The following is a 20,709-nucleotide window of genomic DNA, read 5'->3' as shown; positions in this document are numbered from 1 at the left end:
ACAGCACATGTAGACATAGTTTATGTTGAAAAATATAAATCAAAATGTCATAAATGTATGTAGAATATACTTTATGTATGTTAATTGATATCACATTGAGGGCACTAACATATACAATTCAGGTATAAAAAAATAATAAGTACGTTAATATTTCTACTAGAAAATAAGGAACGTAAAATAAGTGATTTGAACAAAATGTTGTTAAATCACGAAAGGGTCATGATGTATTCAATTTTAATTCTGTTCTTATTTTAAGAACCTAATCATAAGTCACAAGAAATGACTGTAATTTAGACATGAAATATCTGCCTAACACATAAGGAACCATTGCCAAAGATAAATTACTGCTATGTTTCAATGCTGCAGCATAAACATAAACAAAGGTGAAAAAGAAAGAAAGAGACAGGGAATGATAACATGGTTTTATCACTAGCAGTAAAACAAAAGAATTTGAAAAGGACAGAAAATTATACCATCCCTCTATGCTCGAGTCTCAGCATTGTGCCTATTTATAATTAAGGCCAAGCTGAAATAATGACATTTTCTGATCACAAAAAAGTCAACATAACTTTATCAGTTTTTAAAACAATAATTTCCATATATGAAAAATAAAACACCATTATTTCAGGGCTTTTGGGATATATTAGGTGTTTTTATCAACTGATCTAGGTATAATATGAACTGTGTACAATATTTTATTAGCATTTGAGAGCCCCACATAAAAATAAATCAAGATCCCGGAATGCCAGAAATGGTATCTGCAGGCATTTCCAACGGGGATGTGCATGGGTTAGTCATACAATTTTAAGTATCCATGACTGAAATTACTTAATTTTATGCAATGCCCATCAGTTTCCTGAAATAATTAACAAAGCTTTAAACTTAATGATGAGTTTTTACATCTGCAACTTCTGAATGCCTAAAACTATAATAAAAGGATTAAGATTAAAGAAGAATATCCACATTTAATCTGCAAATAATTAAGTTTTAAAAATAACTCTAAACTTGGAATATGTAGAAAAGATAGCAGCACATACCAAATTACAATAATAACCACTTACATTTAAGACTAGGAAATATAGTTTTAAAGGCAATCTTTTAATACCGAGTTTTTGATGACCTATTCCTATTTAATTTACTATATAATCCACTATTTTCTATACATTTTATTTCCTATTTCATGAAGTATGAAATACAACAAATTATAACACAAGTATGAAATACAAAGAATTGCTTAAGCTTTTCATATTTTCTGTCAAGACAAGAAAAATTTTGACACTTTTGTAAATATAATTAGTCAGAAAAGAAGACGCTGAAATATGTATTAAGAATTCATTATTCTAAAAAAAAAAGAATTGATTACTCTGTTACAGTATGTAAGAGATCATTGTAATTATTCCCAGAGGTGTCATTTATAATCCACTAAATGCTCCCTTGTTCTACTGAAAAACTCTACTTAAAACGTCACCTTTCAAAATAAATCAGAAATCACTTAAGAAAACATTTTTTCTGACCTAGAAACAAATGTCTTTGAAAATATATTTATAAAAAGATCTTACTATTTTTTGGTATTCTGGTCTTCTGTGTGCAGGGCGAGACATAGTGCTTGAAATGAAGACTGTGATCTTCGATTTCTTTTCTTTGGCTTTGTTTTGTTTGTGCAAGTCCCTTCTTGCTTTGAGACACAAGTGCTACTTTTTCACTCTCCTGCTTTTGCTCTTTGCGGACTGGAGAGTACAATCATAAACAGGACTGTGCTGTAGCCACGTACCAGCCACACATCAAATAAATACTGCCTGCGAGGGTGAGTTGTAATCTACAGGCTTAAAAGCCGAGAGTGGGAAATCAGACCAGAAGCACCAGCTATGGAAAATTCTTTAGCCCAAGGGAGTATGAGAGTGGTGTTTTGTTCTCATGCCAAGGCATTGTTTTAAAATCACATACAGAAACCTTCACAATCCAAGATGGATCTAAATGTTGGCATTATTCAGTCTTTGTATTGATTGTTGTGTGAATTCAAGGCAGGATCAGCAATCCATAGGCACTAAATCCTGGGTTCAGACCTAATCAACAACTCTAATGGACATCACATTATCCCCCAAATACTGGGGCATCGCAGACCCCCCCCCCCCATCTTGTGTGGTTACAAAACTCAAATTTACTTGGTAACTTATTTTTCATAAACAGCAACTTGAAGGAGTAATAGAATCAGGTGCTGATATTTGCTTATAAAACTGTTGCTCAAAATGGGTGTTCTACAGTTTAATATATAATGATTCTGGCTGGCAGAGAAAGCGAGCCCTTAGCTTTCTTTTGATAGTACATACCTGAGATGTTAGCTATTGAAAGCTCTATTATTTATGCAGAAGTATAGATGTTTAAAGTTAAAACAAGAAACCCTCTCATCTTGACAACTGCAGGGTGTGGAAGATCAAAATGTTTCCAGAAATAGAAGCATAAAACTCAATTTAAGAAAGTAATTTCTTACTTCTTACAGCTTGAGTCAATTAGGCCTATGTGTTCTGGAAAATTCTTGCTATAAAGTGACAGACTACTGACGACTTTGAAGAAGAGTGTGGTGTAGTTGAAAGAGCCTAGGAGGATCTGGGAGGCTCAGGCTAAGCTGCAGTTCTGGCTGTGTGACTTAGGCAAGCCATTTTATTGCTCTCTGGCTCAGTTTCCACATCTGTGAAACGGCAATAATAATACCCACCTCACTAAATAATTGTGAGTATCAAAGAGATAATGTGTGCTATAAACTACATTATAATGCACGATATAAATACTAATTACTATAGATTATTTTTGTAGCTGAATGGAATTCTACAATATTTAAGTTATTTCCATTAATGCCTATGTTCTATGACACCATTCTCAGGAAAATTAGTTTTGCTGTGTTGTAGGAGATGGGGGGCTTTTCTGTAGCAAATTAATAGCACTTTATATTTATATAAACTTTACAGTTTACGACATGGTTTCCACTTTCTTTATGTCATTTTAATTCAACTACGATCTGTGAAGTAGTCAGTACTGTCATCATTACCGTGTTATAAACTAGGAAACTAAAAGTCAGAAAGGTTAAGAAATTTGTTCCAATTTAGCTGGAAAGGAGGCAACAAAGGCATTTGGGCTAAATTTGCTGCCTCCAAAAAAAAAAAAAATTATTTTTCTGCACACACTGTAATGTTACAGCAAGATATTTTACAGGTAGATTCACAAAAGCTGCTAAGGCTGCTGAGACAGGTTAATTAGTGTGTTGCTAGGTAGACAGGAAGGTCCCTGGTGGAATAAACAGAAAAGCAGCCATATCTTGAAACTCCAGGTTCTGGAATGTCTCCTTCACTCCAGGACAGAGATATGAGAATGTGCCTTGAGGTTAATGAATTATCTCAATCCCTTTTGGCCAGACAAAGGAGCAGATCTGATAGATAGGAATGGGTTTGTTAATCCCTTCAGCCTAGTCAAACAGGACAAACCTAATAGATGAATTCCATTAAAAGGCTCCAGCCCCCCTCCATAAGCAGGCAAGGGAAGGTCCCTGGGCTTCCCAGTTTGGGGTACCCCCTCCCACTCAGGAGCTGCAATCTCTTTTCCTGCTTCTAATAAACTATCTTCCTTTACAACTTTTTGCCTCTCTCTGTCCGTGTGTCCATTCCTTGGCTACACGAGACACGATCCTGGCCCACACCCAGAAACTGCCGGCAGGTCCTACCTACATCATTGCTAGGCCCAGTTTGAGACAATTCTGGACTCTGGATGCGAGGTCCCTGAGAAAAACATGGAAAAGGCCTGTGGACTTAATGGGAGGGGAGAGATGGTACAGCAATCAGTTTTACTAAACTCTAATGACTGTGGTGTGGTAACGTCAGAGCCATTGTGAGAATCCAGGACATCATGGGTACATTGGGAAAAGCCAGCTCTTCCTCCAGTCTGATAGGTCTCCCCTTCTCCTTGGCCCTGAAGCCAGGACCGTAAGGCTTAAGGAAGGAGTCCCTGTCTGGCGCTGCTGTGTAAGAGCAGTGTGCACAAGCACAGCTGTAGGCACTGGCTCTGGGACACTGGTTTGCCGGTTTGCACACTGTGAAATTCAGTTGCCCTCAGCAGCTCTTATGATCCACGCAACTCTTGTGGTCCACAGGCTCCTTCTTTTTATGTAAAACCACACTTCACTTAAATAGAAGAAAGCACAGAGGTTGTTTCAAACATGTAGATGACCTATGATGTCTGCCTTGGTAGCAAATTAGAGAGAAGAGTCATTTAAAAATAATGCAGAAGAAAAGTTTTTCCTCTTTTATTAAGAGTTCTATCGGTGGCCTAGGACTGAATTCGGAGCTGGGATTGGAAATATCCTTTCTTTACTCTCATTGCATCTGCAGTGTCAAACCAATCCAAGTAAATGGTGAACTGGGCCACTCCCCTATACTGTTCCTTTGGGAAGTACCTGGGCAGCTGAGTGGAGACTTGGGGAGATACTAAAAGAGAAGGATATCTACTGTCCTGTCAGCCAAATGATTACCATCTGAGATCATCCGCAAACTCTAGACAAGGCAAAGCCACTTTGAGCTACCATAACATCTGTCCAGGAGCTTGTTAAATTTTTGCAACTTCTTTTTCTATTTAAGGCTGCTTTTGGTGTTTAATTTAACCAGATTTTACATAAAACTTGTTGATTTGCTTGGCACCCCCTGAGGACAGCTGTAGCTGTCAGACCTGATCTCCCTTACCCCTGTGCCCGCATGCACTCAGTGAATGAGCTGGTGGGCCCCTCTTGAAGCAGCAGACATTTTATATGTTGGCTAGACAGGCAACAGCGAGCTATGTTTTACAAGGAGACCATTTGGCTACAAATTCAAAAGAAAACTGATTGCTCATAGATGTAGTCATTCACAATCATTTGATAAGTTACACACTAGTACCACACATGAAGTCATTACATCTTTCAACAGTTGCCTATATACTTCAGGCTTTGTTTTAAGGAATAACATAGTCCTGATAACAGCTGGAATATCCTGTGCCCTCCTTAATCCCATGCTTTCCTCCTCAGTGGCCTACTACCCAGAATTTGATATTTATCATTCCTATGCATGTTTTAAAATAGTGCATGTTAGCAAACATAAAGAATATGTAATATTTTGTTTTAAAACTTTACATAATGTATCATACTGCACGTATCCTACAACTTGTATTTTCCCTTCAAAGTTATTTTTAAGATTTATACATATCCATAGCTTTCACTGTAGTTATTTTCACAGCTCTAGCTGAAGTCAGAAAACTTTTTCTGTAGAGAGCTGACTAGTTAATATTTTAGGATTTATGGCCGTACAGACTGTTACAACTACTCAACTCTGCTGCTATGGTGGGAAAGCAAGCAACTGTAGACATCTCAGCAATAGGCATGGATATTTACCAATAAGTAAATAAATATATATGTATTTATTTATTAAATTTATTGGGGTGACAATGGTTAGTAAAATTACATAGGTTTCAAATGTATAATTCTTCAATACATCATTTATGTATCACACCAATAAATATTTATAAACACTGAGATTTAAATTTCATGTAATTTTCATGTCACAAATATGCTTTTTATTTTAAATCATTTTAATAATATGTAAAACCTATTTTTAGGTCAAAAGTCATATAAAACAGGCAGTAAGTCAGTTTGGTCCCTGAACCACAGATTACCAACCCCTATTTTATTACCATGGTTTTAAAATCTGTTTCCTTGTTATTGGACATTAATGCTGAAATTTCTCTTGTGATCTTGTACATGATCAATATGTGTTGTCAAATGATTTATTGGGAACTTATATAAATGTTCATTCTCTATTTTTAGGATATGGGATACTATATGTATCTTAGACAAAGCTTTCTAGGTTGGTGCAAAAGTTATTGCGGTTTAAAAGGTTAAAAACAATTACAAAAACTGCAATTACTTTTGCACCAGCCTAATAATTTTGTTCTCCCCCATCTTTTATAACCTTTCTAATGTTTATTGACCAATCATTTCTGATAGATATGTTAAAAACTTTGTTCTATGATTATAAGAATTTCTCCTTGTAATTTTATCAGTTTTTGCTTTCTATATTTTAAAGTTATGCAGTCACAGATATATAAGTTGATGATTGTCGTATTTCATAATGCATTGTTCCTTATGACAGTGTTCAAAATTAGCTTTTTTGATACTTTTTGCCTTCAGTTCAGTTTTGCTTGTATTAATATTATTCCCAGTGATCTATATTTCAATACCTTTATTTTTCAAGCTTTGTGTAGTCTAGTTTTAGGCATGTCATTTGTAAGTAGCATGAGTCTGTTTTTTAATCACTTTGTAGATGAGTTTACTCCAGCTCTGGTGTGGGGGTAAGAGCATGTTCCAGACCACTTGGGTCTTAATCCTGGCTCTTCCACTCATCTCTGTGTGATCACGTGAAACTCCCTTAATCTCTCCATACCTCAGTGTTCTCATCATTAAACAAGCTGAGGATAACATTAGTACCTCATCATAGGGTTATTGTGGGAATTAAATAAGACAAAGCTCTTAAAACAGTGCCTGACATGTAGTAAGCACCTAGTAATTGTCAGCTATTCAAAAATTTTTTGTGTGGTTATTGATGTGTTCGGTCTTATTTCTACCATTCTTTTGTGTTTTTGCCATCCTTTCCCCTTTGTTTATTATCTCTTTTCCTGTCGATCTTTCCTTTTATTTTCTCTGCTTTTTGAATAATTTATGCACTGTATTTCTATTATTTAATAATTATACCTAAAATTTTTACTGTTTTATTGAGATAATTGATTTATAATTTGATGAGTTTTGACATATTTACATACCCCTGAAACCATCAAATCAATCAATATAATTAACATTTCCATCTATTTTAACTGTGTTATCTTGGATTCTTTGCCTACATGGCATCCATTAGTAACAGGCATTTCACACTAACAGCCAAAGTAGTTTACATCTCCCTTGCAATACAGAGCCCATACTCTGAACTACCTGCTTAGCTCTCACACACCAAACCAGTATTTCCCCTGCTCTAGTTCAATCCAGACGCAGTTACCAGACACGTAGCATCAGCCCCTATGCTCCAAAGCCTGCCAGAATTGTTTAAACTAGCCAGTCAAAAAGCTGGTTCCCTGCCCTGTCTTGCCTTTTCCACAGAAATCCCAGTAAAAGCTCTGGCCTACGCTTTCCTCTCTGCCTTTCTGCCTCCTGACCAAACCTGGTGCATCTGCGTGTGGCGCTGTGTGGCCTTGGCATGCCCCTTTCCCTTGGTAAATGTAAGCAATAAATTCTTCTTTCAATGGCATTAGCCTCTCAGTCACCTCCATAAATTAAAATCCTCTGGTACAAATTGATTCAATGCCCAAAAGTTTTTTGATGCCCCTTGCTATCTCTCTCTTCTCATTTCTCTGCCTCCATTCCATAGACAAACACGGTTCTATTTTCTGTTAGTGTATATTAATTTACATTTTTAAAGAATTTTGTATAGTCACACATATGTGTACTCCTTTGCTGAAATTCTTTGATTCAAGAAATTATTTTGAATTCATTCTTTTTATTGTGTGTATCAATAGTTTATTCCTTTTGTCTTGCTGGTTAGTATTCCATTATATGGAGATATATCAATTTGTTGATCTACTCACCTGTTGGTGGATATTTATGTTGTTTCCATTTTGCAGGTATTATAAATAAAACTGCAATGGACATTCATGTACAAGTTTTCATTTGGACATATGCTTCCATTTCTCTCGAGTAAATACTTAGGAGATAAATGAATGTATTGTATGGTGGATGTATAGTTAACTTTTAAAGAAACTGACAATTTTCCAAAGTGGTTGTTCCATTATACATTCCCACCATCAGGGTGTGCGAGTTCCAGTTACGCCACAATCCTCACCAACATATGGTATAGTCAGTCAGTCTTTAATTTTAGGCATTTTAGTAGTGATATCTTATTATAACCATGTACTGCCTTAGTTGGATCTTTTAAATTAAAAAGTAGTATTTCTAATAAATAAAAGAATGTCTTTTAAAAATCATATTTGTATTCATCATTGTTTTTAACTCCCATGTCTTTCCTCAGAGTTCATTTTTCTCCTTATTGAAATACACTCTTTAATACTCCTTTTAATGAGGTTTTGTGAGTAGTAAATTCCCTTAGTCTAATACATCTTTATTTTGTTCTGTCTTGAATGATAGTTTAACTGGTACTAAGCACTCTGAAGATACTATCTTCAAGTCTCTATTGTTACTGATAAGAAATCTCTTGTCAGTCTATTGTCATTCTTTTGCAGGTTATGTATCTCTTCTTTCTGGTAGCTTTTAAGAATATCTCTTTATTTTTCAGGCTCTGCAGTTTTATTATGATGTGTCTATATGTGGATTTATCTTTATCTGCGTTGCTCATAACATCTAACGCTCTTCTGATGTGAGAACGATCTTTGATTCTGCAAAATTCTCAGTTCTCTTCAAATATTGTTTCTCTGCCTATTCCTTCATTTTTTTTCTTCTGGAACTCCTATTAGATTATCATGGAGTTGCTTAATTTGTCTTCTATTTTCTTTAATTGGTTTTTAAAATACTTTGTTTCTTTGTCTTTTTGTGCGCACTTTGGATGACTTCCTCAGCATTATGTGTCAATTCACTAATTATGTATTTAAACATGTCCAGTTGAGAGTTTATTTGAGAACAAAAATTTATATTTTATTCACTTTTTATAAGCCCAGCCAAGCCTAATCCAATGCCTTTTATATAGAAGTTACACAAAATATATTTGATCATTTTATTTCTTCTTTATAGATATATAACTTTAATATCTAAATATCACATGTTCATATAACAAAAAGATACAAACAAATTTGCAACTTAACTTATAAAGCAACACATTATTATATTAGATTCTGTCAATACAAAGATTTTTTTATGCAAAGTTAGAACGCTTTTGTTGTGATTGGGCTTTAGGGGTATCCAAGACTTGTTCATCTCTTTTGGGAAAGCTTTTGGGATCTTCTGGCAGAGCTCTTGGGTCATAGACACTCCAGATACACTCCAGTTTCTGATAATTTCCATTATTCTTTATGCCATAATTTCATAGTAACCAAATCCTGGACTAGTACAAAGGTAAGAATGGTCTCTCTTTTGCTTCCAATGTTTCGTTTGCTGGTGCTGAGCATTTTGTGTCACCCAAAGCAGCACATGGGACAATGGCAGCTATCTGCTTTGCAAGCAAGCCATCCTCTTTTGAGTGGGGAGATGCACTGAACAAGTTTTCCCCATCACTCATACCACATGAATCTCTCCTTCAATTTCTTCCAGCTATAATCTGAAGCACATTTATTAGCTCGGGATTCCCAAGGTACACAAGGAAAGATGCTAGAATCCTTTAAACATGTAAGGATGTTGGGTCGACTGACACAACCAGTTAAACCAGTAAGAGCTCATAAAATGGTTATACCTGAAGGAGTCTAATGATCAGAAAGGGTTACAAGCTGATTTGTGAAGGAGCTTCCCAACGATGGGCCCAACCCGCAACAGTATGGTATCTTCTCTGCAGAGAAGTGGAACATTTATCAATTCTTTAATTGGTGCTTTGACTATTGGTGGGCAACAACTGTTCTCCTCTTTTGCATTCAGATGTCCCTGTCAGGTTGGGAAAAACGTCTATTACGGCTCTGCTTTTCTAGTCCTTCCTGCCTTGATCCTTCTGGTTGCTGGCTATGCTCTGAGAAGCCACATGTGGACAATTACCAGTGAATACTGCTGCAGCTGTGCCCGTCCACAGCGGAGAATCAGCCCCCTGGAGCGCAAGCTGGCTTGCCTTAGGTTCTTCAGCATCACAGGGAGGGCACTCGTTGCTCCATTGACATGGCTGGCGACAACCCTGCTAACAGGCACCTACTACGAATGTGCAGCAAGTGAATTTGCATCTGTGGACCATTACCCAGTATTTGACAATGTCACTGCCAGCAAACGGGAAGAGATCATAGCTGGATTTCCATGTCGCAAATCAACTCCATCTGATGTGACCCTCGTAAGAGATGAAGTAACTCTTCGGCACAGATACCAGTCACAAGTAAGTTCTTGATTTTGTTCTGTTATCCTATCCCTTATTAACTACAGTCACTGGAAACCACTCACATTCCTACTGCTTCTCAGATTGTCCGATTATAGAACACAAACTAGATGCCATTTATCAAACTGATGTCTACTGAGTGACTATATAAATACAGTTAAGATGCTGGGCTTTGGAGCCAGCAGACCTGGGTTTGAGGCTAACTTTGCCATTTATTAACCTGCAAAATTTTAAGTGAGTTATATAACTTATGCATGCTTTACTTTTCTCAGCTGTAAAATGGGGACATTTATAGGATCTACCACATAGGGTTGGTATGAGGAGTAAATGAGCAAATATATCTAAAGTGCTCAGTACTGTGTCCAGAATCTGAATCTATAAAACCAATGCATTTTAGGTATTGTTATTAAAATTATTACTATATTACTACATTTCATCATGCTACATATATATTCTAAGTATGCATTTTTAAAAATATGCATTCTTATATATTATAATATCATCTAAAATTACAGGAAGCTTAATGGTAATTAAAAATAAATTTCAATGATGATTTTAAACCTGTCTAAGTGTCCTTAGACAGGTTTATGTGAGGGGTGGGGTGAAGTGGCAGGAAGGCCTGAACCTAATGCACTTATAGGTTAAATATAAAAAATGTAAAAGTACATTTTTGTCAGTAAAGGAAGAGTCATTTACTTTCATCCATTTTTCCAAGGGATTTGGGGAAAAAACACATTTTCAAACCACTGTAATACAGTAAAATATTATTTTTATACTACTTATTGCAAAGACATTTTTTTTTGCCCTATTACTTTTTAGTTACTAAAATTTAGAAGTGCCAATGATACTTAGTTGAAAACAATTGCTATCAATGAACAGAATGCTGAAGTGTTGCATATAGCCTAGTTTAGGCAAAATTGGAAATGCCATTAAGATAGGCTTTGTCTCAACCTTTTTATACTGGCCCTAAAGCTCAGGTAGAGGAGCTATATGAATATAATTGAAATGTCAAACAATCAATGGGGCAATTTTTACTTTCAAAAGTGTTCTTGCTTAAGGAAAGCTAAGAGGTAATACACAATGATAAGATTTTCTTGTGGTCAAAATAAAATGTCTTATTTAATGGTACACAGGCTTCTGTGAAAAGATGGTTTTACAGCTCTGAGTGCCCTCAGCCAGTGGATTTTTTGATTTAGTAACAACAAAACTAATATTTATTGAGATGCTCATCATATAGTGCATAAACATTTTATATCTTAACTCTAATCCTCATGACCTTAAGAACAAGTATAATCAACCCAATTTTACAGATGAAGAAACAAAAGCTCAAAGAGTTTATTGAACTTTCATAAGTTCATAGAGCTAATAGCTAATAGCTGATAAAGATATTCAAAGATCATGCTGTTTCCATTTCACCAGGCCACTTCTGGAACTGTCTTGAATGTCAATCTCATTTGAGGAATATATGCTCTCTTTCAGTTGAATTATTCAGGGGTGACCACGGAACATATTAAGTTCGAATCCCTTCTCTACCCTTCTTCGAATCCCTTCTTCATTCTAAAATATCTTCCTGACTGTAGTTGCACTCCATTTCAATTTACCTTCTAAACTCAGACCAAAATTATCTGTCTTAAATGCAAATTGTGATGAGCCTTCCCCACATGCCCCATATTACATCCTTCAATGATTTCCTACCAGCCTAAGTACAAATTCAAATTATTGGCATGACATACTAGATCCTTCAGTATCTGGCCCTTGACTAATTTTCCACATGACTCCTATGACCCTGTGAATCCAAACTTCTGGAGGTCTTCCCAACTCTTCACACTCTTATTTTTCTGTCTTCTTCTCTTACTAGAACTCTCCTCAACTTCTCAGATCTGGTGAACTTCTCTTTAATAATTTAAGTCTGGGCATCACCTCCTCAGGGATGGATTCCTTGATACCCCTCTCTTTTAAACAAGTTCATTTCTCTTCCATTGTGCTTCCTCCCAACCTGTGTTAATTCATATAAAAACTACCATATTTTATTCTATTTCTTGGCTTGCTATTTTGTCTTCCTCTTTAGGATTAAAGACTCTGAAAAGATTGAATATATCTTAAATTATTCACATCTGAATCACCATAACCAAGCACCATGCATGGTGGGAAGTCAACCTAGGGCTCAATAAATGACAGTTGATTAAGTTGAATTAATGGGCATCTGAGATGGCCTTTCCTCCACCATGCTGGCTTCTATTAAGTTTGTGATGAGTATCATTTTGTAGGTTTTAGCTTCCATAAAGTGCACTATCCAGCTGTACACACATGGGTAATTCCAGGCCTGTTCGTAAATCACAAACTGTGGAAGAGACCTTCCCCTCCCAGACTATGGCTACCTAATGCTGGCTTCCCTAAATGTATGGAATTTGTGTCTCTCACTTTCCATAACAACAGCTAAATATTGGTAAAAAGAATAATTAAAAGGAAAAAAGGATTGTGAGAGTAGAAAACAGCCATTCATATCAGTCTTTAATGGTGGAAACTAAATAGTTGTAAATAAAATCTAGTTCATTTTTCTTTCAAAGTGTATTTCAAAACAAGTCATAAAACCAGTCAGCAAATGACTATTTGAAGGAGGAGGGAAATGAAAAGGAAAATAGTAAGGTTCTTTACATTTAGGGACATAAGAATCTGCTCACTGACTTTCTTCTTTGGTTACCAAAAATAAAAGAGCAACTCAGGAAGATACATCAATGAATACTTGTTGGCACATCATTGAAGATGCCTTAGAAGGCTACCATTACTATCTATCATATCATCATTTTCATCACCATCATTATCAAATATTTATTAAGCCCCCAGAGAATGCATGGGTCTCTACCTGATGGTTGAAAAGGTTGAGCTAAAAGCAAAGGACATAGTTTGTGTACCTTATGCAAGGGTAATTGGTGGGTTATAGCGTCTGCCACTGCAAGGACAGCACTTAGAATCCATTCCAAGTTGACTGGTAAAAATTCTTTGTAATTCAAAAACCAAGTTTAATAGCTGGGTCTACACCCTCCCTCACACTTATATCCATGCTAAATGATCAGCACCTTATTAATACGTTAAAAACTAGAAAAACGAGTATCTTATCCACAGTTTAGTTCTCAGTTTTGTAGGAATCCCTCCTACGATGGCTGTTTCTCAATGTATTGATGTTTTCTGTTTTTCTTTTAAATAATTATGTGAAGATGCTGGGCTGGATTTTGATCACCTTGGCAACCATCATTGCTCTAGTCTCCTGCTGTTTGGCCAGGTGCTGCTCTCCCCTCACCACTCTGCAGCATTGCTACTGGACCAACTACCTTCACAATGAGAGAGAGCTCTTTGAACAAGCTGCAGAACAACACTCACGCTTTCTTATCATGGAGCGCATAAAGAAACTATTTGGCTTCATTCCTGGAAATGAAGATGTCAAACACATTCATATTCCTTCGTGTCAGGACTGGAAAGACATTTCAGCACCCTGTCTTCTCTGCATGGGTGATGACTTGCAAGGTCACTACAGCTTCCTTGGAGATAGGGTGGAGGAGGAGAAAGAGGAAAGCAAATCAGAAGGCATTGAATTAAAACCTTGATTGTAGCACCTTTCACGGTTCAGGTTGTTTAACAGATAGTTTATGTTTATGATGAAGTTTCAATGTAACCTCTTCACCTTTTTCTAATAGTTGTTTATGCAAGTCCATCCAAAATGCTATTTCCCAAATCAATTTGTCTGATAATTGTGCCAATCTCTCTTTTTGAAGTTTCATTGATTCTCTGGTAATGCCTATATTGGTCTAATCAAAACAATGGACTTTGGAGTCATATCAAAATTTGAATCTTGGTTCTATTACTTAGTAGCTGTGCAAAAATTAATACTATAAGTGCCTTGTTGTTATCTGCACATAGTAAGTACCCTGTAGAACTGTTGTGAGGATTAAATGTGATGATATAAGCAAAGTGCTCAGCATAATGCCTTTCATAAAATAAGTGCTAATAAATGTTACTTTCTCCCTTCGTCTTCGCATTCCATGTCTTATATCACATTTTCCCTGTCTCTAATTTCTGGTTTTCTTTCTTTCTTTTTTTTCCCCACCGATGTATAATATCCAAGAACTTTTCACTGCTTCCTCCTCTTTCTCCAATCTTACCTCTCTGACCTCTTAGAAACCAGAATAAAAAGCCTGGTAACATGTAAGGGAGAAGCCCATGGAAGAAATTCTTGAGCCATCCTGCCATAACCAGAGAAAGATGATGCATTATTGTATCATCATTAGTATCATAAATGTTATTTGTAGCACCTCCGCACTAGGGGCATTTTTATAGCTACGGCATATAAAGTTTATTCTAGAATGCTTCCCCACTGTGCTCCACTGCAGAGATACCATCTGTAACTTTTTAATGTCAAATTGCACCTTTAACTCAAAATCCACTTGGGGAAGTAAGACTACAACCTGTTTTTGTATATCCATTATCTAGAACTCTGAAAGGTGAGAGCTGCCTGAATTTTTTTCTGCGTGACTTTGCTCATCTAATATTTGACAATTTTCTAAGTTATCTTGATTATTTCTGATATACATGTAATGTCTTGGGCCTGATTTTTGCCACATTCACATAAGCAACTGGTTCATTGGGCAAAATAAACAAAATGAGGGCTTTATTTACTTTTAAACAAAAAGAATGGTTGCTTACTGAGCAATGGACCAACTGCCAATAGTCAAGCTGACTTTCAAGATTCACTTTCAAGGAGACCTGAGAACTTGAGTATCTAAAATGTAATCATTACTTGGTAATCTACTTTTACACAATCATGGCATAAAGAGTGTATTTTGTGTGAAATTATGGTCTCTCAAACTTAATAGAAACACATAAAAAATTAATTTAATTTTATTTTTTTAACCAATAAGAGTCATATAGTGTCATACTTTGCTAGAGCAGGAGAACTGTCCCCCACCCCTTACTTATTGGGCAAGTCAATTAGTCTCTCTGGTACTCAATGTTTTCATCTATAAAATAGGGATAATGAGATCTTACCTGCTAGAAGGCAGGAAAATGAACAAATAAATTCTTCATGTCCCTTCTAAATCTAATAAGATTTTTACGTTTATATGTATACAGGTCAATATGTATACAATCTTCTAGAATGGTAGTAAGCCAAGATTGTTCCTACTGGAAGAAAAATATCCTTGAATTTGATTCAGAGCATTCTCTGAAGACATTTTCAGGCATTCCACCTTTAAAAGAATGTTAATGTACTGATGTTTTATAAAACACTTATAAGTGGCCAAGGAAAGTTATTACACTTTGTCACCTAACTCTACATACAGTATTGATATGATATTACAAGAGGGATCTTTGAAAAATTGAAATAAGTATGGAAGGTAACTAGGTCCCTGTTTGGTGCTGGTATAAAAGAACCATATAAATATAGAAGGTCACATCCACTTTGTTTTCTATGGTCTCCTCCAGCTCTAAAATTATATAGCTCTATTTATCTGAGAATTTTTGAAATTCCTCTGTATTGGGACACATGAGTTAAACCAACACTTTACAGCACACTCAGAATTATTTCATTAGTTTTCAGGGAATATACCACAATAAATCAGTAAGATTTTCAGTTAACAGCAAAATCAAAGAGTGTATGAAGTTAAAGTAATACATCATTGGAAAGAAGATAAGAGTTGTTTATATGCTAACATCAGGAAACTTTCTTTCCACTAGATTCGGAAGCCCTTTCTACATCAAATTCTTTCAGAATATGAAATCTACAATTTATATTTTGAACCACTTAATCATGATCTTCCACTGTAGCTTTGTGGTAGAAAGATTGAAAGTATTCTTTGGTTCCTCCACATGGCTTTAAAGGGTTTACTACCGCGTATGTGAACATTTAAAGGATGGTACACATCTTTGAGATTTAAGTTTATATATCCATTTCAAATTAAATAAGTTAAATTCCCAGTCTTTTTTTATTTATTTTTTTGTCCAGAGCATTCTTTTGTTCCATAGCCAGTTAGACAAAATTTTTCCATTGAAAACATTGTATTTCCTCCTATTCATGCTTAATGGATTTATGTGATTTTAAAACATATAATTAAAATCAATTATGTTCTAATACTACTCTATATTTTGCTACCAAAAGCTTTTGACTACTACATCAAATGCTGTGGCTTGGCATACATACAGACTTATTCATTTCTTAACTTGAAGTTTGTCAGTTCCCTTTCCCCCACCACAATCTAAGTTACTGCCTTTCCAGAAGACAAATACAACCCCAATGTTTAGAGATGTTTTACTGAGCTTTCTTTATGTTTTTGAATTGCAGAGTCATACTTATACTCCTCGTCTTCTTTGTCTCCTTTCTCTGTTCTCAATCTCCAATTCCGTTTTTAAAAAATTCTAATGCATTGTTGTAATACAAAACAACAATCTGATTTTACAAATGTTTTCTTGCATTCTATTTTTAGCACAAAAGGAAATCACATTAACCTTAAAACTTTGAAATATCATGGCCAATCAAAGGCCTTCCAGCTGCAAGACTAGGTACCTATTTGGTACCTCAGAATATACGGTATAAAAATACGATTTTAGCTTCTAAATAAGTCTACCAAAATTTAGCACTGGTCACGAAAGAACAGATACTGGCAGGCTGTCATCGGAATGGACAGCTATACAGCTGGCTCCTTGAGCTATGCAGCACAAATCTGTGACTGTGACCTCTGGACCAAAGAGCAATGGATGGTATTTCCAGAGGAACAAATTACATTACCCTTGATCTGAATTATTTTTCTGTACTAACCACCAAGTACGATTAAATTCTAATCTCAGTACACCAGAACTTCAGTAAGAAATGGTATTGTTTCCTCTGCTGCCCCTCAGTGGTTCAGACAGGTGGCTGCACCCACCTGTAGTGATAATAGTATAAAAGTAATATGTATGGTGTTTACTGTATGCCAGCTACTTTAAACAAGTGATCCCACTTCCTCCTTATGACAAACTGGTGAGCAGATTCACATATTATAAAATAGATTTCTGAAATGACATTAAAATAACATACAGAATGTGAAGGAATTTTGTGTAAAGTCCTATACAAGTAAAATGCTTTCTCATTGATATAATTATTTTATTAGTTAACTGGTGAATATTGGTTCACAATTGAAATACAGGTCTATCTGACCCCAATAAAATAAGTTTCCCCATTTTACTGAGGAGGTAACTGAGATACATAGTAGTCAAGCAATTCGCAAAAGGTCCCATATGTATAAGTGTTGATACTGGAATCCAGCCCTGGTAGTCTGGTGTCTGACCCTGCACTCTACAGCACTAGAGGCAATACAGCAACAGGAGGCAGACTGTAGTCCTTGCAGGTGTTAGGAGGACTCTCCCCCACTCCTGTCAATGAATAACTAAAACATCCTGAGTTCCAACAATAAGATGTCATATCACATCCGAGTCCCTCTTTCTCCACTTCCACTGTCCATGCATATATAAAGGCTCAACTTCAAGGCACTGTGCTTCTTAGTAAAGTCACATGTTCACTCTCACTGAGGCGTAACTTTGGACATGAGCGACCCAACATCCAGAAGCACTGATTCTATTAGTCACAGACTTACTGTAAGATTGCCAAGGAAGCTTAGAGAGTCTCTTTCTTACTCAGGTTGGGGCAGAATGCCACTATAATCTGTTGATTTGTTTTCAATAGGCCATAGTTATGAACGGTCAAAATGAGAGTCAGGAAATCACGCTCTTTCATCATTCATATGGTCTTATAGAAGTCAATCTCTCTGGGACTTTAATTTTCCTTTACAAGAGATGGGGGAAGGTGCTAAAATTGTGGGACTGATTGAACTGTTTTGAATCATGGACCCCTTTGAAGAGCCATTCTAAGGAAAGCTATTTTGAGAAAATATCCAGAAAAATTGTGCGCACACACTCAGACACAGGCTCACATACCTCACAGTTCGCATACTGTGGTAGGCTAAATTATGGCCTCCCCAAAGATGTTCTTGTTCTGATCTCCAGAATTTGTGAATGTTGCTTTATAATTTATATGCGAAAGAGCCACTGCAAATGTAATCAAGTTGAAGATCTTGAGATGGAGATATTATCCTGGTGGGCCTGATATAAGGGTCCTTATAAGAGGGTCACAGGATTATAAGAGGGTCCTTATAATCCGAGTCAGAGAGAAGGCAAAGTGGCAACAGAAGAGGAGTGTCAGTGATGCCAGAGAAATTAGCAATTGTTGACTCTGAAGGTGGAGTCAATACAGGCAGGAGCCTCTAAACACTGGAAAAATCAAGGAAATGGATTCTCCACTAGATCCTCCAGAAGTTAACACAGCCCTGCTGACACCTTGACTATAACCCACTGAGACTTGTCAGATACAGTAAGAAATGTATACTATTCTTACCGAACTCTACAATAATAAAATTGTTTTAAGCCACTAAATTTATGGTAATTTGTTAGAGTGGCAATAGTAAATTAATACACATGCCAATACATTTTAGGAGCTTATGAACCCACAAACCTGTCATGACTGACACCCTCTGGATTAAGACCTCTTCAAGGTAATTTCTAGGGCAAGTATTGTGATTCTATATGTACTGATTCTCCGCCCTAAGCAAAACTGTTGCTCTTATATTTAACTAAATAATATATCTGTCATATAATATTTCATAAATTTGTATAAAACACACTGTCACAATGTGTTCTAAAGTGCAGAAAGAACAACTGGATATGTACTTTACATGTTTTTATAGATGTTTCAGTCTAAACTACAAATCAAAAATATTTTAACGTATTTTTCTTCTGTAGTTGCCAGTTAGTGATATCAACAGAACTCTATGTATTATAAACTACTTTATAATGTAGACATATTCCATTGGATATGTGGGAAAACAAATGCCAAATGGAAAGACTAATCTGGATCTATGTGCTTTATTGATTATATAAATTCATAAATCAAGAGTAATTGGCCTTTTCTTAATAAATTTATGCCTGTCTGCCATTCTTTCACTTTGAGATAATTTGAATTTGAGAAAACTGCCTGCAAAATAAGCATCTTTACTCTGATAATGATTTAATAGATCCAAAGCAAAAAACATCCAGTAACTACTGGCAGAGCTAGAATAAAATTTACTATGCAATTCAGTAATGTCAGCAGCCGGTGCCTGCTGTTCTGCATTTTGAGCTCATTCTCGGAATTTTCTGGGACCCGCCCGCGTGGGCCAGTTTCCTCCCTTCCCGACGCTTCTCCGAACCTTTCCTTTCTGGCTGCACCCAGCCTTCTACACATCGCCACCAGCTGGGCGGCCAGGCCAGGCGCCTGTGGGAGGAGCCAGACCAGTGGTCCCATTCACTTGCAGGGGATGTGCTTGACCAACTTGGGAGAGCACAACGTTTTCACTCGATCAGAGGCCAGAGAGGAAGGACAGCGATATGAGGGAGCGTTGTAAGCCTCGGAGCACATAGCTGACACACCAACCCAGCAGACTGCCGGGTCAGAGGCGTGCAGCCTGCGCGGGTGTTCACTCTGCGCGGGGGTTACCACCCGTGCTGCGCACTGAGCAAAGCACTGCGACACCCCGTGGGTTAAGGGATGTTGGCACTTCTGGTTGGAATGCCCCGTGTTCTGTAAAGTGTCTCTGTCGCTGTCAAAATGAAATTAGAGATCAACTAAAAATTGTTTAATGATGCCCATGTAGGTGTGACAAAGATTTTCGGTGTGTTCTCTTGATTGCATTAGCGCTGGACTCTTAGGGAGTCTGCTCCAGTATTAAAAAACAAGAAAACAACAAAACACTCTCATATATTCTGAAATATGCTTTACAGTGAATATACAACAGGTTTTAAAAAGGATATTTCACCCAAAATCTGTTAATAAGAAGGTAAAGGGGCACTACATTTAGTAGATTAAAACTTATCAGTATTAGCCTTTTTCTAATATAAACCTTAAATTGGTTGGTTTGCTGCATCTATCTTGATAGGCTGTTATTACCACTTAGGAAATTTTTTTTTTAAACTTTTTTACTTGATTTTTTCCTTTGATCCAAACCTTATTTAAAGGTGTTAGCAACTTCCTTGCCAAACTTATTCTATATTCCTCACCTGTCATTTAGGTAAAAAGAACTCCATCTTTCCAGTTCTTCTAGCCAAAAAATCATCTTTGACACCTCTCTCACAACCTACATCAAATCCTGAGAGCTCTGCCTTCCAAATATACCCAGAATTTGATCACTACCTCACCACTTTCATCAGGACAGTTCTGGTCGTCTTCATTGTCTTTTGCTTAGATTACCGCCATAGCCTCCTAATTGGTCTCCATCCTTTCAGACTTTGTGCCCCTTAAGTATATTTGCACTCAGTAGCAAGAGTGGTCTTCCTACATTAGTGGAATCAGATTGTCACTCTTCCATTTAAATCCTCCAAAGATCCTAAGTGATCTGCAACCCACCCCCATTCCCAACCAGTTCACTGTGCACCAGCAAGTGGAATCTCAGCTTAGGACCTTTGCACTGACTGTTCCCTTTGCCCAGGAGCTCTTTCCCCAATTACAAACCATTAATTTCTCTGAACTGAAGATATCCAGAAAAATAAGCACCTTACATTTGCAAAGTTACTTCCTGTA

General features: G+C 36.5%; 2 protein-coding genes across 3 annotated transcripts in view; one reads left to right on the top strand and one right to left on the bottom strand.

The window, feature by feature from the left end:
- TRAPPC3L (trafficking protein particle complex subunit 3L) overlaps nucleotides 1–2,008 on the bottom strand; it is a 45,636-nt gene extending 43,628 nt beyond the window's left edge. Inside the window, exon 1 of the mRNA XM_019741330.3 lies at nucleotides 1,560–2,008. Coding sequence (XP_019596889.1) covers nucleotides 1,560–1,601 — 42 coding nt within the window. The 5' untranslated portion in view covers nucleotides 1,602–2,008. The remainder of the gene's footprint in view (nucleotides 1–1,559) is intronic.
- Nucleotides 1–14,099, top strand: part of CALHM4 (calcium homeostasis modulator family member 4) — a 75,192-nt gene extending 61,093 nt beyond the window's left edge. Inside the window, exons 3-4 of one of the 2 annotated variants that reach the window (XM_074333470.2) lie at nucleotides 9,638–10,076; nucleotides 13,292–14,099. In XM_074333470.2, the coding sequence (XP_074189571.1) occupies nucleotides 9,638–10,076; nucleotides 13,292–13,678 (826 nt within the window). In that variant the 3' untranslated portion in view covers nucleotides 13,679–14,099. Of the gene's footprint in view, nucleotides 1–9,256; nucleotides 10,077–13,291 lie in introns of those variants that run through there. The other variant, XM_019741341.3, reaches the window with a different exon arrangement.
- Nucleotides 14,100–20,709: the final 6,610 nt, after the last annotated feature.

This window comes from Rhinolophus sinicus, chromosome 2 (genome assembly GCF_057876585.1).
Source record: "Rhinolophus sinicus isolate RSI-liver-muscle chromosome 2, RSI-T2T, whole genome shotgun sequence".
In the NCBI taxonomy this organism is placed as follows: Eukaryota; Metazoa; Chordata; class Mammalia; order Chiroptera; family Rhinolophidae; genus Rhinolophus; species Rhinolophus sinicus.
This window is presented reverse-complemented; position numbering and strand designations above follow the sequence as displayed.